Source organism: Bos taurus, chromosome 10 (genome assembly GCF_002263795.3).
Source record: "Bos taurus isolate L1 Dominette 01449 registration number 42190680 breed Hereford chromosome 10, ARS-UCD2.0, whole genome shotgun sequence".
Taxonomy (NCBI): Eukaryota; Metazoa; Chordata; class Mammalia; order Artiodactyla; family Bovidae; genus Bos; species Bos taurus.
This window is the reverse complement of record NC_037337.1, coordinates 36,136,018-36,160,881: the sequence shown is the minus strand read 5'-3', so window position 1 is coordinate 36,160,881 and position 24,864 is coordinate 36,136,018. Positions and strand designations below refer to the sequence as shown.

At 44.7% G+C, this 24,864-nt stretch overlaps 1 protein-coding gene across 6 annotated transcripts; it reads left to right on the top strand.

Annotated features, from left to right (window-relative positions):
- Positions 1–22,062, top strand: CCDC32 (coiled-coil domain containing 32). 6 transcript variants are annotated; one of them, XM_059890273.1, is made up of 5 exons: positions 1–46; positions 1,791–2,046; positions 4,949–5,105; positions 18,905–19,007; positions 21,091–22,062. In XM_059890273.1, exons 2-5 carry the CDS (start codon positions 1,803–1,805, stop codon positions 21,091–21,093), a joined length of 507 nt encoding a protein of 168 aa, XP_059746256.1. In that variant the 5' UTR covers positions 1–46; positions 1,791–1,802; the 3' UTR covers positions 21,094–22,062. The 6 variants fall into 6 exon arrangements, with proteins under 6 accessions (XP_059746256.1, XP_059746255.1, XP_005211615.3 ...); XM_059890272.1 differs by lacking the exon at positions 21,091–22,062 and having other exon boundaries at positions 18,905–21,083; XM_005211558.4 differs by lacking the exons at positions 18,905–19,007; positions 21,091–22,062 and adding an exon at positions 8,470–9,459.
- The last annotated feature ends 2,802 nt before the right edge of the window (positions 22,063–24,864 follow it).

Here is a 24,864-nt window from a genome sequence, read left to right as displayed (position 1 = left end):
AAAGAAACTGAGCCGAGCGTTTGCGGGCTGCTGGCAGGCGGTTGTGGTAAGGCGAAGAGGCGCAGGGTTGCGCAGCGTTTTCTATCCTTGGCTCCGGTCGCATTCCGAGATACCACAGAGGTGCCTGGGGGCCTGAGTCGTCCCGCCTAGCCAGTCCTTGAGGCTGGAGTGATTGAGGCCCTGGATCTGGACACGAGGGTTCTTTCTCCGCTCTGGACGGTACTTCCTAGTGGGGACCGGGGGACCAGGGCTCTGATGCTAGCAAAGTTTTGGTGTGGGTGGGTTCAAACGACTTCGGGATGGGAGTGGAGCCTCATTGTGACCCTTGGCATCAGTTCATACTGGGCCTCCGTCACATCTGGCCTTTTACTTCCGGGCCCTGCGCTTCCTGGGCTCTCGCTCCTGAAATAATTCAGATCTTTTCCTCAGCAGCCTTCCTAATCTCAAAGGTCCCTCCTGAAAGGAGGTGTCAGTTCATCCTACTAGACTAGATAGTTATGAAAGCCCCCAGGGCTTTGTGGGTAGCTATTCCCTCTTAGCTCTGCTCGTGCTATTTTCAGTATAGTCACAAACAGGCTGAGTTTTATTGGGTAAAAACATGGCTTTTGGAGCGGCGGGGGTCTGGTTTCCAATCAAGGATTCACTCTATACCAATAATGTGTCTTTGGCAAGTTATGCTTCTGATCCTCAGTTTTTTCATCTGTAAAATGATGAAAATGTCTATCTTTCTGTTTTGTTTTGTTTTTAAATAAGAACAGGAGGCATAAGCTCAGCTTCTCCATGTAAGGAGCCAATGAGCCAGTACTCTGACAGACAGGTTTCACCAAGCAGCAGTTTTATTATCCTGGTGTACTGTATATGGAACTGTGCAGGACTTTTAGTCTGTGTCCTATTGAAAACAGAATTTAATTGGTTGAGGACAGAGTGGTCACATCTTGGAGATCTTTGGAGGAAAGTGCAGGACGGTTGTCCTCACTGGAAATGTCCTAGAAATACCTCTATGTGTGTGCTTGCGTATGTGTAAAACATCCATAACATATATTTACCATTTTAACCATCTTTAGATGTAATGTTCGGAGAAGGCAATGGCACCCCACTCCAGTACTCTTGCCTGGAGAATCCCATGGACGGAGGAGCCTGGTAGGCTGCAGTCCATGGGGTCGCTAAGAGTTGGATATGACTAAGCGACTTCACTTTCATCTTTCACTTTCATACATTGGAGAAGGAAATGGCAACCCACTCCAGTGTTTTTGCCTGGAGAATCCCAGGGACGGGGGAGCCTGGTGGGCTGCCGTCTACGGGGTCGCACAGAGTCGGACATGACTGAAGCGACTTAGCAGCAGTAGCAGCAGCAGCAGATGTAATGTTCGATGGTATTAACATTATCAAACAACCATTACCACCATCCATTTCTAGAACTTCCCAAACTAAAACTCTGTATCCATTAAACAATAACTCCCATTCCAACCACCCCATCCCCATCCCAACCACAATTTTATTTTCTGTCTCTGTGAGTTTGACTGCAGAGACCTCATGAAAATGGAATCATTCAATCATTCAGTCTTTTGTGTCTGGCTTATAGAAATTCTATTTTAAAAGACAGACTTCATTATGAAAACAACCCAAGTGCAAAGCCAGAAGAGAAACCCAATTACCCTTTTGTCATCTTTTTATCTATAACATAAGAATGTAATAGAAGACATTTTAAATTTTGTTAGGAAAAACTAATTAAAAGGCTGTAACTTTCCTTCCCAAGTCAGTTCTTATTCACTTGAGATTTTGTTTTTCAGCTCAGATTCCAAATGAAAATGTTTGAAAGCATTGACTCTACAACCACAAGATCTGGCCCAGATCTTTGGGCTGAAATCTGTTCCTGCCTGCCACATCCTGACCAAGAGGACAGTGCCAGCAATGCCTTCTCAGACTCCTTTATGGATTCTTACCCTGCAGGCACAGGCCAGAGGGAGGCCCCACACTTTGCTGCACAGCCAGCTGTAAAGCCTTGGGCTCCCTTGCAGGATTCAGAAGTGTATTTAGCATCTTTAGGTAAGTTAGATGGCTTTTTTGTTTGTTTGTTTAAATCTGAAGCTGGAGGTTTTAAGGAAGCATGTTGAAGTTCTGTTACATCAAATCTGGTTTTCTATTCTTAATTTTTCTTTTTGTCCTCACCACATGTATCTGTCCGATGTAATTCTACAGGGGGTTTCAGGTTGGTTGTTGGGAAGGAGCCCCCTTTTCCCAGTATATCCCTTAAAACAATCTTTGTCATCTCTGGCCTCTGTTTCATCTAAATTTTGCTTTATTTGTTGGCATTCTACAGAACACTCTTACCTACTCTTAGTGGCTCATGTATTAAGGTTACCCAAAAGTGTCAAACCTATACCTTCCTGAAAGAAAAAGGTCATGACCCCAGAGCTCCATTTGGATTTCTGATGCTACAGTTTGAGAAACTGTTATATTTAATAGAATGATTGTTGGGATGGGAGTATATTGACATAATGGGCTTCCCTGGTGGCTCAGTGGTAAAGAATCCACCTACCAATGCAGGAGACTTGGGTTTGATCCCTGGATTGGGAACATACCCTGGAGAAGGAAATGACAACACTCTAGTATTCTGGCCTGGGAAATCCATGGACAGAGGAGCCTGGTGAGATACAGTCCATGGGGTTGCAAGAGTTGGATACAACTTCCCAACTAAACAACAACATATTGACATACAGTTCATTCTTCCTCTTGTTAGCCATTTCACTTTTAAAATATTTCCTGGACACATCTTCACTTATCTTTATGGCCTTAAGTATTTAGAGAGACTCCTAACTCAGGAAAGAGACGCAGATCGTCCCTTGATAGGGGAAAGACAAATATCAGTCTTGGACAGGATTGCCAAACTTTAAAATTGTGTTATCCTGTTTTATTAAACATCCATGAGACCCATCAACATGTCACAAAGCCAAACCTGGGAATAATTATTTGAAAAAGGAAAGACAATTCTGGAAGAAGCTTTTGAGGAAGGACAGAAAGAAGAGTCAGAATAGGGTTTACATATTGCTAAGAAATGTCTTGGAAAAACAAAAGCATTTGGTTAATGATGTGCAAGAAAAAATATGAGAAAAACACATGTGGAATGATGGCTAATGAAAAAGATGAGGGTGTAATGTGAAATTTGTTGGGAAGCCATCAGAAATAGGATAGTCATCCATGCAGTAATGGCCAAGGAGGTTAACAGTTCTGTTGTGGCAGTCAGAATCTGTCTTCAGTGATGGTAAGGAGAAGAAGCAACAGTCTGAGGAAGCTGGAGAACCAGATCCTCTGGCTTGTTGGTGCTCTGTGTCCTGGGAAAAGAAGAATCTTTCATGGAATCAGTCATGTCTTTGATTGGTGAAGACTGGTTCAGGAAGTTAAAATTTCCACTCATCTTTTCTAAAATCAGTTAACATGATGATTAAAATGTCCTTCCCTGAAGAAAGCAAGAGGCATTTCTGTTGCCTATGGCAGAGTCTGGGTGACAATGGCAGGCAGGTTTGGAGGATGCAAGGGTGCCTGTTTCTGCCTGATCACACCGAACTAGGGACTCAGCACACAGAGAGGGGAAGACTTCTTCCAGCCCCAAAGACTACTTCCACCTTGACAAGGTCTAACAATATAAAGATTGTTTTTATTGCCAAATAAACTTATGTCAGAGAATCCACTAAGAGCAACAATTAAAAACTTTTAACCAATTCAACGTGAGATGTACATAATCCTTTTCACATCCTCCTGGAGAGAAAAAACTCCTCAAATATTTAACATTTATCAACTGTAGGTTTGTTCTTTTTTTTTTTACATGGTGAGCTTTTGGTGGTAACTTGTAGCAACAAAGGTGTTTGTTTTGATAAGTGGGTTCAAGTTGATGTGGCTTGCTTAGAAATGAAAACCAGATTGCGAATCATAAAGCTTCTGTTGGTCCTGGGCTTGATGTCCACTTATCCCCTCCAAAATGGCATCATTTACCCATTTATTATAGTTGGAGGCAAGACTAAATTAAGGCAGAAGACAAATGGTGATACCCTTTCTTGGATTCTTTATTCTTAAATCGTTATTTATTTGACTGCACCAGGTCTAAGTGAGGCACCCAGGATCTTTGATCTTAGTTGCACCATGTAGGATCTAGTTCTCTGACTAAAGATTTGGCCTGAGCCACCTACATTGGGAGCTTGGATCCTTAGCCACTGGACCACCAGAGAAGTCCCTCTTTCTTGTGTTCTTACTTAAACTGCAAAGAGTAACTAAACATGCATCGTCAGGAAGCCATATGGACTGCTCTCACAGGGATTATAGGATGTTTGCTTTTATTAAGACTCCAACATTCAGGACACAAGTAGAACAACTTTTAGAAAAAACTGTTAGGAGATTCCTTTTCTTTAATCAAGACTTTAATCACACATCATGATCTTAAAGGTCTCTTATTATTGTGTTCTCATCAAGTTAATTTTAGTGTCTAATGAACCACTGAATGAATCTCTCTCCATTTTCTCTGATTCTTTCTCATGAGGTTTGAAAACCACTTTATGACACTTATAAAAAAAAAAAAAAACAGCAACCATTTACTCCTCAGAAAAACTATTTTCAGGAGTTGAAAAAAGACGACAGTATACACATCACACGCCAGGGAAAACAGGCTTTCTTTAGAGAGATACCTGCTGGGCTTCTATGATTTCAAAGAAAACATGCCATCAGTTTATTTATGAGAATCTATAGTTTTCCCTTTTCTGGAGTTAAACATTTGTTTGATACAATGTAGAGTGAAGATGTTGTGAAGGAAAAAGAAAAATGTACATTTGTCCTTAAAAAAATGAGAGCAATGTGCTTATACTCATCAATAAGAATTTTTCAGTTGGCATTTTGCATTTTAGATTACTTTTGTTTCATATTCAGTTTCCTTGTTAAGCTCAACTTCCTCTCTCTTTAGAGAAGAAACTGAGAAGAATCAAAGGTTTAAATCAGGAAGTGACTTCGAAGGACATGCTTCGAACCCTGGCCCAAGCAAAGAAGGAATGCTGGGACCGGTTCCTCCAGGAGAAGTTAGCATCTGAGTTCTTTGTGGATGGACTTGATTCTGATGAGAGGTAATTGATTCCTAGACATGCTCCAGGTGATAGTATGTTTCACCAAAAGCATTTCTCTTCCTCTAAAGAAGTCAGGGAGAGTGACATCTGAGTCCAGATATAAGTTGATATTAACAGCAGCTTTTCTGAGCTAAATATCATTCTTTTTAAGGTGGTTTTATTTGCTCTTAGTCCAGTGGCAGATTTTTGCGAAAGGATATTTTTTCCAAAAAGCAAATACCCCATCTACATCTTGATCACAGGTTGAACAGAGTTGAGAATAAACCACCGTCTTCATTTTTAAGTACACACTGCACTTGAGAAGCTAGTCATCAATCAACAACTGGAACCGTCTTCTTACCTATGAATCTCCACTGCCTTACAGAGTTTCTGTCATATTGTAGACACTCAAATTTGTGTAGCACAAATGAATGAATTTCTTAAGCATCTCTGGTGTGAAGGGACTGTGCTTGATGTCATGGGCATGAAGGGGGAGATGCAACAACATTCTAGACCCTTCTTTTGGTCATCAGAACTAGTTTGGGGAGAGAAGAATATATATGAAGACATAGCTAACAAAACGAGGCACATAAGAGCCAGATGAGCAGAAGTGACAATGTGCTTTAAGAGCTGAAAGACCGTTGAGCTCCCTCTGGGCTCTAGTTTTGTACCAAAGGGAAACAGTATCTGCAGATGGGCCAGATGCAGAAAGGAGGAGAGAGCATTCTGTCACAAAGAGCAGGATGATGCTTGACACTGGGCACAGGAACTCTGCCACTTACTGGCTGAGTAACCCATGTGTGCCTCAGCTTCCTAGACATGCTCCAGGTGAAGCAGGAGTAGTAGCTCTTACCACATAAGGTTATTATGAGCCTTAAATGAGTTACTGTGTATAAAGCACTTAGAACTTGTGCCTGGCACAGGGTCAGTACAAAGTGTTAGCTATTCCTAATATTATTCTTCCTAACAGAAGTTTAAAATTCACTAAGAAATTATTCAAAATGAAAATCAATGAGGGAAATAAAAACCTGAATTTTAACATATGGTTTTAGGGACTATGATTTAACTTTCCCTGGTGGCTCAGAGGTTAAAGTGTCTGCCTGCAATGCAGGAGACCTGGGTTCGATCCCTGGGTCGGGAAGATCCCCTGGAGAAGGAAATGGCAACCCACTCCAGTATTCTTGCCTGGAGACTCCCATGGACGGAGGAACCTGGTGGGCTACAGTCCATGGGGTCGCAAAGAGCCGGACACGACTGAGTGACTTCACTTTCACAACCTATCATTAACATTGATTTTCAGAGTCCCATGGTATCAGATGAATACTGCTGCTGAAATCATGGACAGTATGTAAATAGAACTTCATAGTTACATTTTATTTTTTAACTTGCGAAGTATTTTCACTTACATTATCTCAAATACTCAAGGTGGCCCCAGATCCTTCAGAAATCAGGATGGCATCTAAGGTCAGGCCAGCTACCCTCCAAGGGTTCAGAAAATAATATAAAATTTACTCTTTTTTTTTTCCCAGTAAACTGACCCAAACACAAAAGATGAAGACGCGCCGATTCCTGAGCCACTAATAATTTGGTATTATATTCTCTCCCCTCTAATATTAATATTTCCTTCCTTTCCAGTTCTGAGTAACAAAGACAACTTTCTTTTGCATAATTCTTAAATAGGAATTCTTTTGCTCTGAAATACGATCAGCACCAAGACTCAAGTTCATGTTTCTGTGTATTTATTAATACCTAAAATAATGTGGTTTTCCCTTCCTTGTAGTAATAACTGGAACCCTTTTATGAAATGTGTGGTAGATGAAGATTAAATACCCACATTGCGTTGCCTTGAGCCTACATCTGTGGGAATGCTTCTTTCTGTTCAGAACAAGCACAGGAAACAGATATGCATTTGGTTTTAAACCTAAAAGTGTATGTTTTAAGCACAGGCCATTTTGTAGTGGAGTTGTGTGTTTCTTCACGTATGTGAAGACCAGATAGGTGACCCCTCCTCATCGAATGCTCTTGGCAAGGGAGCAATGGGCTGGGAACTCTTACTGTCCACATGACTCCCCCATGGTAGGTATCTGAAATCTGCTGGTTACGGCTTTATTTCTTGGCTTATGACTTTTTGCTGTTAAAGAGCATAGAATGAGCTTTCCACTATTTCTGGTCATTTGTAGTTTACTGTGAATGTCTAATACCTTTAGAGGAGGATCCTGGATGCTCAAGGAGGGTAGGCGGGGATACTTCCCCCTCGCCACTGTGCTGTGCTTGGTCGCTCAATCATGGCCAACTCTTTGCAACCCCATGAACTGTAGTCTGGTAGGCTCCTCTGTCCATGGGATTGATTCTCCAGGCAAGAATACTGGAATGGGTTGCCATCCCCTCCTCTAGGGCATCTTCGCAACCCAGGGATCAAACCCACGTCTCCTGCATTGCAGGTGGATTTTTTACCATCTGAGCCACCAGAGAAGCCCAAGAATACTGGAGTGGATAGCCTACCCCTTCTCCAGGGGATCTTCCCAACCCAGGAGTCGAACCAGGGTCTCCCACATTGCAGGTGGATTCTTTACCAGCTGAGCTACCAGGGAAGCCCTCCTCCTTCCCCCAGATCCAAATGAAAAAAAGCCCCCTGGCATAGTGGCCATTCCTTTGTGGGGGATATTGCTACTCAGATGTTTCCAGCTTGGCATCTTGCTATAGAATGAACTAAATAAACAAAAACACCCAAACAAACCACACTTAGTGCAACTAAGTGCTGTAAGTATAATTGAGCCTCAGACTACTTCAGGTATCAGAGATACCAAGATGCTCAGGTTTCTGCCTTACTAATACAGAAGACATAAGAGACGTGGGCTCAATCCCTGGGTTGGGAAGATGCCCTGGAGAAGGGCGTGGCAACCCACTCTAGTAGTCTTGCCTGGAAAATCCCCATTGGACAGAGGAGCCTGGTGGGCTACAGTCCATGGGGTCACAAAGAGTCGGACACAACTGAAGCAACTTAACATGCAATAATTTGGTATTTATTTGAAATGTTTCCTGCCCCTTGAAAATTTCTCTTCTCTCCAGTTTGGAGGAAAAAAGCCCAGACAGGCATAGGCTCTTCAGCTGTTCTCATTAAGTCTTCAGAAACTGCCTTTGAAGGGGGGCTAGTGCTGCTTATTGCCCAAGTGCCCCCTAGCGGGTAAATTATACCATGGAGCTGCTAGGATGCACAGCTGTCAGAGGAGCTGTTGTGCCCCGCACCCTGTGTTAGCAGTGAAAAACCACTGTAGGAAGGAATCGGTGGTGGGTGGGAAGGCAGTCTTGGAGTATCTGAGATAATCATTAAGTAATTAGTCAGTGAAGTCTGATGCAGTCACACTGTCCTCCTCTTCTTTCCTAGCACCTTGGAACATTTCAAGAGGTGGCTCCAGCCAGATAAGGTAGCCATCAGTACAGAGGAGGTCCAGTATCTGATTCCTCCAGAGTCACAGGTTGAGAAGCCAGCGCCCAGGGACGAGCCAACAGCAGCAGAACAATAAATTACACACATACATGCCCAGCAGCTGTCTTGGGTCCGGAGGGAAAAGCGGAGCACTCGTTGGTGGTGACGGTGGCAGCAAGGAGGTATCTAGGGAGGGAAAAAGCCCAGCCTTCTACTCCACCAAGCACGAAGCCACAGCCCCCTGAGGATTTGCCAGGGCCTGGCATGTGTGACTGTCTTGAGTAAAGTGACTGACCCAGTGTGCACTGGATCAAAGTACCACCTTACTCTATGTCTCACAGCTTGTCTGAGCTCTGTTGCTGCAGGTCAGAAGTCTGCTAAGAACCTAGTAAAGGACGAAGTGTGAAGGTATTGGGAAAAACTGATGCCCTTGTATATAATGCATAAGTTAAATGAGCTGTACTTTTTCTTGCCTCTTCTGAACGTTCCCGCCCATGTTCCAAGTGTTCCATTGGTAAACTGTCAGGGGTGTGTAGAGTGAAAGAGAGTGAAGTCTGCCTCCTTGAATCCAAGCCCCAGCTGGGGCTTCTGCCAACTCCATAATAAATATAGGGACTTTAGGGAAAAGAGGCTGGGCTTTTCCTTCGTCTGATTTGTTTCTTGTGGGGAAAATGAACGAAAGAAGTGTGAAAATGTTGGTGTCTCTGTGTATACATGTATATATATTTTTAATCTCATGCATGGTTTCTCCCCTAACTTCCTCTGATGCTTAAAAAGAGCCAGGTTCCAAATTAGACATGTAAATATGGTGTTGGTATTTGAAACCGCTCCTGGATAATTCCACTCCTGCTCCTTGTGGCTGCTTTCCTGGCTGAGCCTGTGCTTCCTTCCTTGTTTATGGTGTTCCTGTTCAGTTTGTATCGCCCACATAAAACTCTTCTCCTCAAACTAGCCGTGTGTGTGGTGTTATTAACCCGATTCCTCCGAGGGAGGTGCTTCCAGGCAGTGAGGAGTTAAAGACAAACACATGTCAGTGCAGGAGAGCTGATAACCTCTGCCAGATTACTGTTTTTTAAAATATATATATATATATATTTGTTTATTTATTTATTTATGGCTGTGCTGGGTCTTCGTTGCTGTGAGCAGGCTTTCTCTGGTTGCAGAGAAGAGGTCGACTCTCTAGTTTCAGTGCGTGGGCTTCTCTTTGCGGTGGCTTCTCTTGTGGAACACAGGCTCTAGGTCACATGGGCTTCAGTAGTTGTGGCACATGGGCTTAGTTGCCCCTGGGCATGTAGGATCTTCCCACAGTGGGGATCGAACTGGGGTCCCCTGTATTGGCAGGCAGATTCTCAACCACTGGACCACCAGGGAAGATTCCTTTTTTAACACGTGCCCTCTGACAAGCCAAACTTCAGTGCTATGAGGGTAGGAGCTCTGGGGTTATGGCTCCAATGAAGCTTCTTTTTGGGTAGTAGGTTCCAAATCCCTAATGATAAACAGGTAGCCATAAAAATCTCCAGTGAACATTTGCTCATTTCTAATTCAAGTAGATTTAGAAATTTTGCGATGGCACCCCACTCCAGTACTCTTGCCTGGAAAATCCCACGGACGGAGGAGCCTGGTAGGCTCCAGTCCATGGGGTCGCTAAGAGTCGGACACGACTGAAGCGACTTAGCAGCAGCAGCAGCAGAAATTTTGCCTTGTCCAAAAGGATGGGAACCAATCAGGTTATATGAATATTTTTGTCATAATTTCCTGATTTATTTTCCCTTTTTTTTTTTTTTGCCATTGACTACTGGTGCTAACTTTATTCCTACTGCCTTTTATTAGTAGGATGTCTTTGATAAAGTGAGTGACCCTCTGTTTCCCAAACACTTGGAGGAAGCCAGACACTGACAATCATCTGGTCCCGGACTAAAATTGCAAAGGATTCTGCCTGGTTCAGGTGCCAGCCCTCACTCTTCCTAAAGAGCCATCTGATGGCTTTCAGATGAATGGATATGTTTAAAAAGGAAAGGAAAAAAAAAAGATTTCCTTCTCCTTGCATGATAAACAAAATTATTTTTCCTCAGTAACAACAATTTAAGAAGAAAAGCAGTGAGGTCTGAAATATTCTCCCAAAGAGCAGCTGCTCATCGATGGTTAGAGAATGCTTCTGAACCAGAAAACAGCATTACTCTCATTCAGGCAGGATTCCAACTTTGCCTTTTCCCTTTCTCCTATTTTCGACCTAAGTAACAGGAATCTTAGTGTGAATAAAGATGGAGTTGATTTAGAGGAGCTGAGAAGGAACTGTAGGGCTGAAAGGTGGTTAGCCCAGGGTGAAAACTGGGGGCTGGGGTGAGGGGAAGGCCTGGATCTCTGGCTGCTCTTTCACTTCACTCTTAGCAGAGACAGGCTTCCACAGAAGGGAGTCCAGTGGTTTGTAACCACTGGAGTCCAGTGGTTTCTTAATTGGTTTAGAGCTGACAACTTAAGTGATTTGTCTAAAAACAAGGTGAAACTATTTACCCCCCCCAAAAAATTTGGTATTAGTTTCCAAAGCTAGCTTTTTAATATAAATTTAACTTAGGCAATGGATGTATCAGTCCTAAATTTGAAACCAAGAGTCTTGGGTGCTATCTTTATCCATGCTGTGGCTTACTGTGTGATCGTTAAGTTAGTCAAATGACCTCTTAGTATTCTAGTCCCGTTTCAGAAATGAGACTAACCATAGGAAAAATTCTATTGGTCAAAAATGCTGATCTGTTTCCTTTGACCCTGGGAACTCCCAAGGAACTCCAGTTAAGACTTCCTCAAATCAGTAAAATTTATGAGTTGAGAGAGCCTTTCTTATCACCCTTAACTTTCTTCCTTCCTCTTGTCCTTAATGAAACAGAAAGAGCACATGGAGCAATATTTACTGCTAAACCTTAGCGGCAGAGAAGGGCAATTCCCAGCAGGGCAAAAAGGTCATGACTGGGTATATCCAGAGAAGGTTGGGTTGGAGCCAGGGAGATAAGGTAAGTGACTGCCACTGTCTCTCCTGGCTCCGGGCTTGGCAAGATCAGTGCTGGAATGGCACAGGCTTGCGTCCAGTACCTGCTCCAGAAATAGGCTCTGGATGGAGCACAGCAAGTAAACAAACATCCTACCAGCTCTTGCTGAGGTGTGTCCCTGTCAGGCAGGCCTGCCCACCAGGACTGTTGTGGGAAGACGAAAAATGTCCTGGAGCTACTCCCTGGCCTTGCTTTGGAATGAGTCCTCCAAAGCTAGGAACAGCTCCAGCCACATAAAGCAGCTGATATTTTCCTGAAAATTCCAAACTCTCCCAACCAGCTTTGGTCCTACCTCAGTTATAACATTCAAGACGGGACCCTGCCGAAGCTATCTCAGGCTTGTGGGAGGGATGTTTACTTGAACCTAGTGGGCTATTTAAGGCACAGATTCATTTCTCTAACCAATATTTGTTGAGCCCCTGCCATGCTTCAAGCACTGCGCACAGTGGGGAATAAAATAAAACTATCTTCCCACGTGGGTCGATGGAGGGGGTGACGCAGCCTGGTTAACTGGTGCTGGAGGCCTCAGCAGAGGCACAGAGTGCTTTGAGAGCGTATGGGAAGGAGAGATGAGAGCCCTAGGCCAGTTAGGTGGGAGGTAGGAGGAAGCTCAAGTTAGGGAAGCTAAGTCCAGAAAAAAGAATAGCAGCTGGAGAGACGAGAGGTGTAAGAGCCCAGTGGCAGAGAAAAGTCCCAGAAGAGGAAAACAGCAAGTACAAAAGGCCAAACAAAGTTTGGAAACTGGCAAGAGGTTCAGGGTAGCTGGAGCATAAAGGACAAGGGAGGCAGCATCAAAGGTGAGGTTGGAAGTTAATAAGCAAGGCCAGGTGTGAAGGGCTTATAAGCCATGTTCAGAAGTTTGGAATTTATTTGGGGAGCAACAGGGAGCTAAAGGGTCATTTTAAGAGGGTCAGTGACAGGATCAGGATTGCATCTAGAAAGATGGTTATAGCTGCCATGGGTTTGACGTGTTTAAATTGATGAGGGGAACACAAATTCACACTTGGCAATGATGTGTCGACACGAAATAATGCAATCAGATGGCTCTGGTTTTTCTGTGTTTTTATTTTCTAGCTTGATTTCTTTGAAGTTATTTTTTTCACTACTATAGAACAAATAGAATCATGTATTGCAGCTTGTATTTTCCAAAGATGGCCATTATCAATATATCACATCCCACACGTTCATCTTACAGTGTGGTGTGGACACTCTTCCGCTGAGATGTGGGGTCAATATTCCCTCCCCTGGAGCCTGGTTAGACCTATGTAACTGCCCCGCTAATAGAGCACAGCACAAATAATGTGACTTCTGAGGTGAGGTCATAAAAGCATTCCACCTGGGACCTCTCTGTCTCTCAAAATGTTCCTTGGTAGGTCTGAGCCAGCATGTGAGAAGTCTGGCAACCTCGAAGCCTCCATACAAGAGAGGCCCGGCAGAGAGCCAGAGGGGCTCCCACAGGTTAGCCCCCAGTTGTTTGAGTCTTCCCATCCCAGTGATTCAAATAAGTTATTTGAGAAAAGGATTGTGGGAGCAGCTGAGGCCTGCTGGTACACCATAACCTGGGCTTCTCTGGTGGTTCAGTGGTAAAGAATCCGCCTGCCAATGCAGGAGACACAGGAGATGCTGGTTTGATCCCTAGCTTGGGAAAATCCCCTGGAGAAGGAAATGGCACCCACTCCAGTATTCTTTCCTGAAAAATCTGAAGGGCAGAGGAGCCTGGCGGGCACAGCATGAAGGGTCACAAAGAGTTGGACGCGACTGAGTGCGTGTGTACCCCATAACCTAGGTTTCAGATTTTATAGCTAATTTGCAGCCCCTTTTAGTTTCCGATGGTTACAAAATTTTAATAGTTATGCTGGATGTAGCATGGAGGGGAACAAAATTGGGTGCAGGCACCAGCTGTGAGGTGGTTGCAGTTCCCTAAGAGGTGACAGTGACTTGAGGACTTGTATTTCTACCGAGGGTGAACAATGCTGCAAGAAAACATCACTGCCACCTTAACAATGAGGAATAGCCAGATAATCGACAAAATCACAGCTTTTCTTGAGTCCTCAGAAAGCTGAGGTCACCAGGCAACTAAGTAAAGCCCCTTCAAGAGAGAGAGACACACACACAGGAACTGTTTCAACTTTAGCAGAGCACAGGAAACAGGGGTGGCTGTCATACAAGCGGGTAAGATGAAACCAACAAAAATTTTAACAAATGTTTAAAAGCTAGGGTGTCATGGGCTAGCATGTCAGTTTAGGGTAGCTGGAGACCATTCCAGACACGGGGGGTGTTATATACTCATAGGCACGCTTTATTCTACTGACTCCCCCTGAGGTTCCTGAGAAAAAGTGAGAGCAGGGCAGGAAATGAGAGAGCTTTCCTCTTTGGTGGTGCAAGCATATATTGATTAAGGCAGTGCTGGGGGAAGGCAAAAGGCCTCAGCTGCTCCCACAATCCTTTTCTCCAATAAGCAACAGCCTTAAGTTAGGGAGGGGCAACAGAGTTTTGCTTAAGTTGTTATTGTTTTCATTTAGTTGCTAAGTCATGTCCAACTCTTTGCAACCCGTGGACTGTAGCCCACCAAGCTGCTCTGTCCATGAGATTTCCCAAGCAAGAATACTGGAGTGGGTTGCCATTTCCTTCTCCAGGGGATCTTCCTAACCCAGGGATCGAACCCACGTCTCCTGCATTGGCAGGTGGATTCTTTACCACTGAGCCACCAGGGAAGCCCTCATCTACTTCTAGGTAAAGGGTAAAAAAACCTTCTTGTCCTTCTTTGACACTTGAAAACCCATTGATTTTTTGGGGGAAAACAGAAGCAAAAGACCTCTACTCCAAGGGGAGAAGCAGGGAACTATCTCAGGCTGAAAATTCAAGCCCAGGTCTGTTCTGTTAGGGGAAAGGGAAGAAAGATTGACCCAAAACCAACCACAGGTAGGAGGTGGAGTTTGGGAGCAGGAGCAGAAATACTGAGAAAGATCCACTTCTGAAACTCACATAGGACCTGCCCAAGACTGAAGCAGAAGCAGGATGTCAGAGACCCTGCTCTAACCCCCGTGAGCCTAGCACCAAAGAGCAAGCTATGGGAGTATCCTCTGGGTCGAGGGGCTGGCATGCTGGGATGGCTGAAAAGGTGAGAGTGGAGCAGGAATACAGAAAAATACAGGAATACAGAAAAACCCTCTGACACATGGTCTCCACTCTAAGCAGCATCACTAGAAGGATGTGTCTGTGACACACTGAGATAATGACAGCAGCAACAAAATCCAAACCCTGCCTGACTCCTAACTAGATTAATTCCATCTTGCGCCCACCCCTCAGACCAACTTGCGGACAGAAGAGGCGTGACCATTTCCGGGCAGAAATACCGTTTACCTCAGTCTCTGCTGTTCTACAAAGGATAGGCACTCAATAAGAATTTACAAAACATACAAAAAGTCAACAAAGAAAAAAATCCAATCCATTGTCAAAAGATACATCAACAGAGCTAGACTGGCAAATGACACAGATACTGAAACCATCAGACAGGAACTTTAAAAATAGAAACAACTTAGTATGTTAAACAGCCTGTTGGAAAAAAAAGTTGGCAGCTTACATGAACAAAGGGGTAATTTTGGCACAAACACAGAAACTGTAAGAAAGCCAAGTGGAGGGATTTCCCTGGCTGACTCCATGCTCCCAATGCAGGGGGCCCGGGTTCAATTTCTGGTCAGGGAACTAGATCCCACATGCTGCAACTGAAGATTCTGCTGCCACAGTGAAGATCGAAGATTCTGTGTGCTGCAACTAAGACCCGGCACAGCCAAAGAAATAAAAAGAAAGCGGAAAGGAAAGGCTAGAAATAAAACACATGTGATATCAAAGATAAATTCCTTCAATGGGCTTGTCAATAGGTAGCACAGCTGAGGAAAGAATCCATGAATTTGAGAAAGGAACTAACAGAAGCTAGACTCAAACTAGATTAAGCTATAAAGGGACACTGACGGGGAAAAACAGAAGTGGAGCTGGCCTCAAGGCCAGCTAGATCTAAGGACTCAAACAGTATCTTCAGTCTTTTTTTCACTATAAACTTTGATGTGTGTGTTGGTGTGGCACAGAGAGTTCTGCACATCATCCCAGTTTAGCAAATCCAAAGGTAGAGCTCTCCCTTCTAGCTCTATATAATAAATCTCAGGGAAGGAATCTGATTGGCCTGGCTTGGGTCACATGCTTATTGAAACAATTACTGTGACCAGGGAAAGGATACTCATTTCTTGTCTGAGCCTAGGTCCAACCCCAGGGTAATAGGTACAGAGTTTGGGGGTTGGCAATTAGACCAGACCCATTTGAGAATGGCAAGTGGGGGAAGAGTTGCTGTTACCTGAAAAAAAGAGCAAGAGGGGCTTCCCTGGTGATCCAGGGGTTAAAAAATCTGCCCACCAATGCAGGGCACATGAGTGCAATCCAGGAAGATCCGGTCTTGGTCCGGGGAGATCCCACATGCTGCAGAGCAACTAAGCTTATGCGCCACAATTAACAAGCCAGTGCTCTAGAGCCACAGCTTCTGAAGCGTGCATGCCTAGAGCCTGTTCTCTGCAACAAGAGAAGCCACCACAATGAGAAGGCCACTCACAGCAATGAACAGTAGCCCCTGCTCCTGCAACTAGAGAAGGCCCCCACACATCAACAAAGACCCAGCACAGCCAAAAATAAACACATAAATCTTAAAAAAAAAAAAAAAGCAAAAGGGATGCAGAGAAGCCAAAAGCACAGACATTCAGTGCCTTCGGTTCAGTTGAGTCAACAGTGTTGGTGGTGGTTTAGTCGCTAAGTCATGTCTGACTCTTGCGACCCCATGGACTGTAGCCCACCAGGCTCCTCTGTCCATGAGATTTTCCAGGCAAGAATACTGGAGTGGATTGCCGCTTCCTTCTCCAGGGGATCTTCCCAAGCCAGGAATTGAACTCAGGTCTTCAGCACTGCAGGAAGATTCTTTACCAACTGAGCTATGAGGGAAGCCCACTTGTGTACCTGCCAAAAAATTATAATTCTAGAAATCAATAGTGGAAATGTACTTAGGGCCATAGTAGTGAAAAATACATTCTGTACTGGTCGTACTGCTCCAAAGCATCATTGGGGCACCACACTGAAAGAGGAATGTTAGCAAATCACAGTGCTCCCTGGAGGAGGGGTCCAGGATGAGGAGGCTCAGAAGATTGAGTCATTTGAAGAACCAGGGCAATAAGAGTTTTTGGCCTAGAGAAGAGAAGATGTAGTAGCCATGGTTGGCCTTAGAATATCCAGAGCAGCCTTGGATAGAAAGATGAGACATCGAAGTATAGAGGACAACTAGGTCCAGTGTGGAGAAGTCTCAAGGAGGCCAATGACCATTTAACATAAAAACTTTCTAACAGCTATCCAAGAATGGACAATGCTTACTTATGAAGGTAGTGAGTTCCCTGTCACTAGAGGTGTTTAAGCAAGTGTCAGAGAGGTTGTAAAGGGAATTCCCAAATTGCTGGAAAATTGGATCAGGTAACCCCCCTGAGGTTCCTTCCCAGTTACAACAGTTCATGGCTGTCTGTTGGAGATCTATGTAAGCTTGCTGCTAACAAGTCTGCCCTGGCCTTCCCAACATCTGGGAGGTAGAGCTGGTGAGTGCTTTTCCTTCCCTAGATGATAATGACCCCTTCCAACAAATACCTGATCACCTACCAACCAGCAGTCAGGAACAGAGCCTTCCAACACTTTTTTTTAAAAAATTAATATTTATTTATTTGGCTGCACAGGGTCTTAGTTGTGGCACTCTGGATTTTTGAAGTTGCAATATGCAAATTCTCAGTTGCAGCATGCGAGGATCTAGTTCCCTGACCAGGGATCAAACCCAGGTCCCCCAGCATTGGGAGTCTTAGCCACTGGGCCACCAGGGAAGTCCCTTTCCAACACTTCTTATCTTAGCTCAGCCCTAAGGGAACTGACTTTGACTCTGGCTCTGAAGGTCACAGAAAGACAGCACTCATGCTATTTATGCTCTCTGAATACATATCATGAGACAAGGACTTGGATGTAGGCATTATTTTAGGGGCTGAGTAGGAGTGAGGGAGCAATGAGACGGGGAAATTGAATTGAGGGGACCACTCTGGGTACTTACAGCTCAGTCCTCCTGGGACCACTCTGAGGAACCATACAGATCACTGATCAGAATTCCTCCCGAGTGATAAAGTAATTCCACTAGTGCCTTCCCTTGTTGATTGAGGTTTGCCCTTGGGAGAGTTAAGCTCCTGAGACTCCCAGGCTGCCTGGCAGGGGCTGAGGAGAGCCTCTGACAGAAGAGAGGCTGTGTCAGAACCATCCACTGCAGCTGCAGCTGGACACAAAAGTGGGCTGGAAGGACATGGGCACTAACAACAACATCTGCTACAGCCCCTTTCCCACCCAGGCCCAGACCTATCTTCCAGGGCAGCGTGGGACCTTTGATTTGCACATTCCAGCCTCCGTGGTGCACATTCCAGTGTAGAACCTTTGACGGCACATTGCCGGTTGGCTAGTTCAGCACAGCCCTGTCTGAGTGTCCACCCACAGCTCTACTGGGCTCCAGTCTCCCTTCTGGGCCTGACTCCCTCTCTGGGCTCTCTGGGCTGGGGGCACCGGGCTGGGCCCTCTAAGCTGGCACCTGCTCTCTTCTCCATCCACATGTGAGCTGGAAACAGTGACATCAGGGACATTGGCTCCATCGTCCTACACTGTGTTCAAGGCCAGGGAAGGCTGAAGGCTGGATGGGCTCTGAGTTTCCTCTCACTATATCTTAAAAAGAAAAGGCTAAGCACAACCAAGAACTCAAAGGCCCCAAGAAACCTCACTCAAGGCCATAGAGACACTTCAAAGATGGGAAATCAGAGCACTAACATTGGAGGCAGGGTTCCTGGCCAGACCCAGAGGACCAATCCAAGTTGGCTCACCACTCCTCTAACTTCTCTGGCCTGCTTTGGTCAGAGCTGAACACCTCTCTCTCTTCCTCCCTTGGTTCCTCTTATCTTCTTACTCCCACACTCCTGTCTGGTACTCAGCTCTTCTCTCCTCTTCCATGTTAATTACCTTCCAGGGCTGCTTCATCATCTCTGATGTTCACATCCACAAGTCTTTAATTTTCGCTCTTTTCTTTTCATCCCTGCTCAGTGTTCTGATGTCCATTTTACCACCTTGGAGAGGTGAGGCTGAGAGTGAGTATTTATGATGAGTTAGGGGTGAGATGGAACCAAGGACCTCCCTAGGGCAGGAAGAGGGGTGTGTGTGCGTGTGTGTTTATGTGCTGGTGTAGAATGAGGTTCAAGTTTACCATTATTAGCTTAGGACAAGATCGCTCCCCTAAGGTGGCAAATATTATCCAGCCAGAGGAAGAGCCTGGCCAGCAAATCCTTTCAGACTCCACCTGAGCCCTTGGAGAGGATGAGACAAAGAGAAATATTGGATCCGAGCCCCGCATATAACAAGGTAATTGACTGGGATGGGAGCAAAAGGGTGTGAAAACTGACTTCTCTCACACCTCTGCCCTCTTCCTCTCCCCTCCCTCCCTCAGAGCCTCTCCTTTGTCCTTTTAGCCTGGGGTTCTCTCTGCTTATGTCATCAGGGGTCCCTGTGCCTCTCTTTCTTTCTTTTTCTTATTTCCATCTCCGACTCTGTTTCACTTTATTTTCCCCGCTGTCCTGCGCTGCCAAGGTTCTGTCACCATCTCTCTTGCATCTTCATAGTCTCTGGGTCCCTAAGTCTGTTTGCTTCTCTTTGTCTAGGTCAGAGTGTGTGCCTCTAACTTGGTCTGTTTTTCTGTCTGTCCGTATTCCCGGAAGCCCTGTAACTCCGGAATGCCTGGCAGGAATGGCTTTTCTGAGAACGGAGCCTGGGACAGCCACCCAATGTGCTGAGTAGAGGTGGCTAAGGACATTTCCAGCCCAGCAGTCGTCATGGCAACAGCTGGGGCGGGCCAGGCAGGGATGTGCTGAACCACGTGGGCTTGACCTTTCTGTGGGTGTCGGGTTTGAGCGGGAGCTGGGGAAAAACAGCAACAACTGCTTCCCTTTGGCCCAGCCCTCAGGCATCCGGGCTGGGCGGAAAGGAGAGAGGGAGAGACGGAGAACCGGGACAGCTGGTGACACAGTGAGAGAGGGACAAAAGGTTAGCCACAGCCATCTAGAGAAACCACGGGAGAGAGGCACCGGAGTACAGCACGCACACGCTCTTGCGGTGTCACCAAGGCTCCCATGGTGACTTGACCTGTGGAGGGCACCAGACAACCTTCCTGGAGGCTCAGCTCACACTTCGCAGCCCATGCTCTGGGTGGGTGGTTACAAAAGGTCAGCTCCCTACACTCAGAGATCCCCTCCAGACTCCTTCAGATCAAATGTCACTTTTTCCACACTGCAAATGCCTTTATTGCTCCAAGACACATATGCTGAAACATAAAGAAACGCCAAATGATTCTTTCAAAAATAGAAATAGAAAATAAAAAATGCAAACGTCCAAAGAAAGACACCCAAATAAAGGCATGTCTCTGTTTTCACATCAGCCTTCCCACTGGAGGGTGTGGAGGGGGTCCGATCGACCCGGGGACTTTCAGAGGATCACTCCCTGAGTAATGGACATTGATGTTGGTTTTCACCCAGAGCTGCTTGGTCTGGGGTGTGGGCTGGAGAAGGTCCCAGGCTCCCCAGAGACAATGGTGTACCTGCATGGCAATGAGTACTGGGTGGTATGTGTCATCCTTCTTTCCTGCCAGACCTCAGCCCCACCCTGCTGCAGGCCCTGTAGTGCCAAGCTGGTTGCAAGACAGAGTAAACGTCACCTCTGACACACCTGCAGCTTGGCCTACTGGCAGCCCATGGGCTGGAGAGCAACACCTGGTTGGCATCCGGGTGCCTTCCCTCTAGCCCTGAGCAGCTGTTTCCTATAGCTGTTCCCTCAACCTATGGCTTTACGGCCTCCTCTTGAAAGAGCCCCCGAGAGCGGGCCTGGAGTGGGAAGAGAGGGCTGGGGCCTCCTTCCTGTCTTCCTCCCTCTCCCGCCTCCTGGCTGGCTGCAGCTGTGTTGCCTGATGTGGAGCTGAGCACAGACTTAATTACTGCTCAGCCCTGCTCATTAGTGCCTCTGAAAGCCAGAGAAGCCCCGAGTTATGAAGTCCCCAGCACAGTGCAGGCCCAGGCCCCAGGTTTCCTGGGTGATCGCTAGACCCACTTCTTGTGGATTGGGTCTGTCTGACTTGGGCTCCCTTTGAGGGCCTCCTGTGGGAGATGTTCCTCCCTGGGATGGGAGAAGGGTTGGAGCTGGAGGGAGGTGAGTGAAGGCTAGGTCCCCTTGTGGGCTCACTCGTGTATGCAGAGCATCGGGGGACAACATACGGTGGAACATGTGAAATGCCACTGCAATTCAAGAACGATGGACAAATGATTAAATAAACCAAATGCGCTCAAATCCAGCACACTGATGACTTACCTGCCTTGTTGGGGTGGTGTGTGTGGGGCGGCGGGGGACTTAAGCCAGGAGTCTATGCATTGTTCAGTCACTTTTTTTTTTTTTTTTGCAGTGAAATGGAATAAAGAACTATGGAGCGCCTGAACACTGAACAAAAAAGGGAAGCTTGAAGGAAGGAGGAGAGGTTGGGTGGACCCTGGAAATTATAAACCCATAGACCTAGGTCTGTTACATGGGAAAACTTTACAAATATTAACTTGTAAACACCCTAGAAAATCAAATGAGATAATATACATGAAAGCACTTTAAAAAAATAAAACTTTAAAGGGCTATAGAAGTATAAGGTGTTATTATGAAATATTTCTGCTCAGGCAGACTGTAAACCAGATGCTTGGGGAGGCTGGAGATTTATGATAATGGCTCATCACCCACAAGGTACTCACACATCTTAGGCTGTTTCATTTAATTAGTCGTTGCCTCTCAGAGACTACTGCAGAAGCCTTCTAAGTGGCTTCCCACTCCACCTTCTTGCTTGTTCTGTTCATCTTATAACTCACTGCTGGGTTAATTTTCCTGATGCAAAGCTCTAATCCAGCATTTGCTATGCTTCCTCTGGCTGACAGTATAGGGCCTGGAGACTTTGGCTTAGCAGCCAGGATCCTCCATAATCTGGTTCTACCCAACTTTTCCAGCCTGATTTCCCTCCTTCCAGCCTGGCAGATGCAGGCTCAGGTCATTTACCCAAGACTACTCAAGACTTCTAACACCAGACACCTGACTCCCAAACCAACGCTCTTTCTTAGCCCGTAACTTCTTCACTTTGATGAATAGAACTGCAATGACGAGCTTTCTACGCTGAGCTTTTTCTCTTCTTTTGAAAAATTTTCTCAGGACAAATTCCCAGGAGTGGGATTACCAGGTCAAAAAACATTAATATTTTTATGGCTGCATGAATTGACGTACACTTTGTAAAAGGGTTGAGCTGATTTATATTTTAGCCAGTGATATAAATATATACAGATTCTACCAGACCCTTCTTTCCACTGGGGTAAACCTTTGAATAAATTGCTTATTGAATACAGGATTTCTTTTTTTTAGTTTGAATTTCTTTGATCCTTGAGATGGACTATTTTCCATGCTTAGGTTTACTACTTGTATTTTATCTTGTGCAAGTTGTGTGTTTATATCTATTGTTCATATAATTATTAAAGCCTTCATGTTTCAGAAGCTGCAATTTAAAAAGAAAAGGCAGTCTGGAAGAGCAGATATGGTGGATGCTGTGAAATCAGAGCAGAGGTCCTTATCTGATAAAGGCATGGAAATAAGTTGTATTTTGAGTAAATTGTTAAATCAAAATTGAGATCAACTAGCTTGAAATACTAGTCTACATTTAAAGGGAGAATTAGGAAAAGGCATTTCCTGGACTCAGACAATACTTTCCCTGACCTTGTCAATGTGTCATAACACTAACATTCATTATTTAATTTCTGAGTCATTTTGGTGACTATATAATTACCCTAGAACAGAAATGATTTATTTTTATGTTGTGTTTAAAACTATTTTAGTTTTTTACTAAATAATATATACACATGGTACTAAGGTCAAAGATATAAAAGGATATAGAGTTAAAAATCACCTCTGCCACTTTCCTCTGTTTTCTAATCACCTTGTTCCTTACCCTGGAGACAGATGCTATCCCCAATTCCTGGTGCATCTTTCCAAGGATATTCTATACATATATGAGGCTGTATGTGTATATTTTTAATAGAAATAACAGCATCAAATACATGCCAGTCTTTTGAGAACATTCCATATCAGTATGTAAAAAGTTTAAGTCTTTTTTAAAAACTGTAATGTCAAATGGGTGTTCTCTATAAACAAAAATGTATATACACAGAGAAAATTTTCAGGAGGTACTTGCCTCACAAGTGAGCCTCTGTTGTAAAGAAATTATCTATTAAGCCAACTTCATACATTTCAGCTATGATTCATTTCATCAAAATTAAGTTTATATAGTTCTATAAAAGGTCTTCTCTGGTGGCTCACTGATAATGAATCCACCTGCCAAGCAGGAGACGTGAATTCAATCCCTGGGTCAAGAAGATCCCCTCTAGAAGGAAATGGCTAACTACTCCAGGATACTTGCCTGGGAAATCCCATAGACAGAGGAGTCCGGCGGGCTATAGTCCATGGGGTTGCACAAGAGTCAGACATGACTTAGTGACTAAACAATTACAACAATTTCTAATAGAAATTTGTTCTGTAAAGAACAAAAGCCATTTAATTTTGAAATAATTAAGCAAATCAATTGTTAAGGATTATACAAGGTGACATATCCTGACCTGGTCAGAAAGTGTGATCATATGTTTGAAAAAATTGATGCTATGTAATTCCTGTACTTTAAAAAAAGCCACAAATGTAATCGTTCTGCCTGTCCAATTTGTAATTTAACAAACATCAAAGCTGTGAAGTGTAAAAGAAAGGACTTTCAATGTTGGTTGATGTAGGATACACAGTCCAGGGCTCAATCTACCAAGATTCTACGTTCTAACATGGCACGAGGCTAGACTTTTACCCAGGATCCCAACAAAGAGTTGGGGCATCAGTTCAGTTCAGTTCATTTCAGTTGCTCAATCATGTCTGACTCTTTGCAACCCCGTGAACAGCAGCAGGCCAGGCCTCCCTGTCCATCACCAACTCCCAGAGTCCACCCAAACCCATGTCCATTGAGTTGGTGATGCCATATAACCATCTCATCCTCTGTCGTCCCCTTCTCCTCCTGCCCCCAATCTTTCCCAGCATCAGGGTGTTTTCAAATGAGTCAGCTCTTCGCATCAGGTGGCCAAAGTATTGGAGTTTCAGCTTCAACATCAGTCCTTCCAATGAATACCCGGGACTGATCTCCTTTATGATGGATTGGTTGGATCTCCTTGCAGTCCAAGGGACTCTCAAGAGTCTTCTCCAACAGCACAGTTCAAAAGCATCAATTCTTCAGTGCTCAGCTTTCTTTATAGTCCAACTCTCACATTGATACATAACCACTGGAAAAACCATAGCCTCGACTAGACGGACCTTTGTTGACAAAGTAATGTCTCTGCTTTTTAATATGCTGTCTAGGTTGGTCATAACTCTCCTTCCAAGGAGTAAGCATCTTTTAATTTCATGGCTGCAATCACCATCTGTGGTGATTTTGGAGCCCAGAAAAATAAAGTCAGCCACTGTTTCCACTGTTTCCCCATCTATTTGCCATGAAGTGGTGGGACCAGATGCCATGATCTTAGTGTTCTGAATGTTGAGCTTTAAGCCAACTTTTTCACTCTCCTCTTTCACTTTCAACAAGAGGCTTTTTAGTTCCTCTTCACTTTCTGCCATAAGGGTGGTGTCATCTGCATATCTGAGGTTATTGATATTTCTCCCGGCAATCTTGATTCCAGCTTGTGCTTCATCCAGCCCAGTGTTTCTCATGATATACTCTGCATATAAGTTAATTAAGCAGGGTGACAATATACAGCCTTGACGTACTCCTTTTCCTATTTGGAACCAGTCTGTTGTTCCATGTCCAGTTCTAACTGTTGCTTCCTGACCTGCATATAGGTTTCTCAAGAGGCAGGTTAGGTGGTGTGGGATTCCCATCTCTTTCAGAATTTTCCACAGTTTATTGTGATCCACACAGTCAAAGGCTTTGCCACAGTCAATAAAGCAGAAATTGATGTTTTTCTGGAACTCTCTTGCTTTTTCCATGTTCCAGTGGATGTTGGCAATTTGATCTCTGGTTCCTCTGCCTTTTCTAAAACCAGCTTGAACATCTGGAAGTTCATGGTTCACATATTGCTGAAGCCTGGCTTGGAGAATTTTGAGCATTACTTAACTAGTGTGTGAGATGAGT

What these genes read in the sequence shown, in the direction of transcription:
- CCDC32 (XM_005211558.4), top strand. Translation starts at nt 1,803, where the DNA reads ATGAAAATGTTTGAAAGCATTGACTCTACAACCACAAGATCTGGCCCA. An exon ending in AGTGTATTTAGCATCTTTAG is followed by an intron (nt 2,047 to 4,948) that starts GTAAGTTAGATG and finishes CTCTCTCTTTAG; the next exon opens with AGAAGAAACTGAGAAGAATC. An exon ending in GGACTTGATTCTGATGAGAG is followed by an intron (nt 5,106 to 8,469) that starts GTAATTGATTCC and finishes CTTCTTTCCTAG; the next exon opens with CACCTTGGAACATTTCAAGA.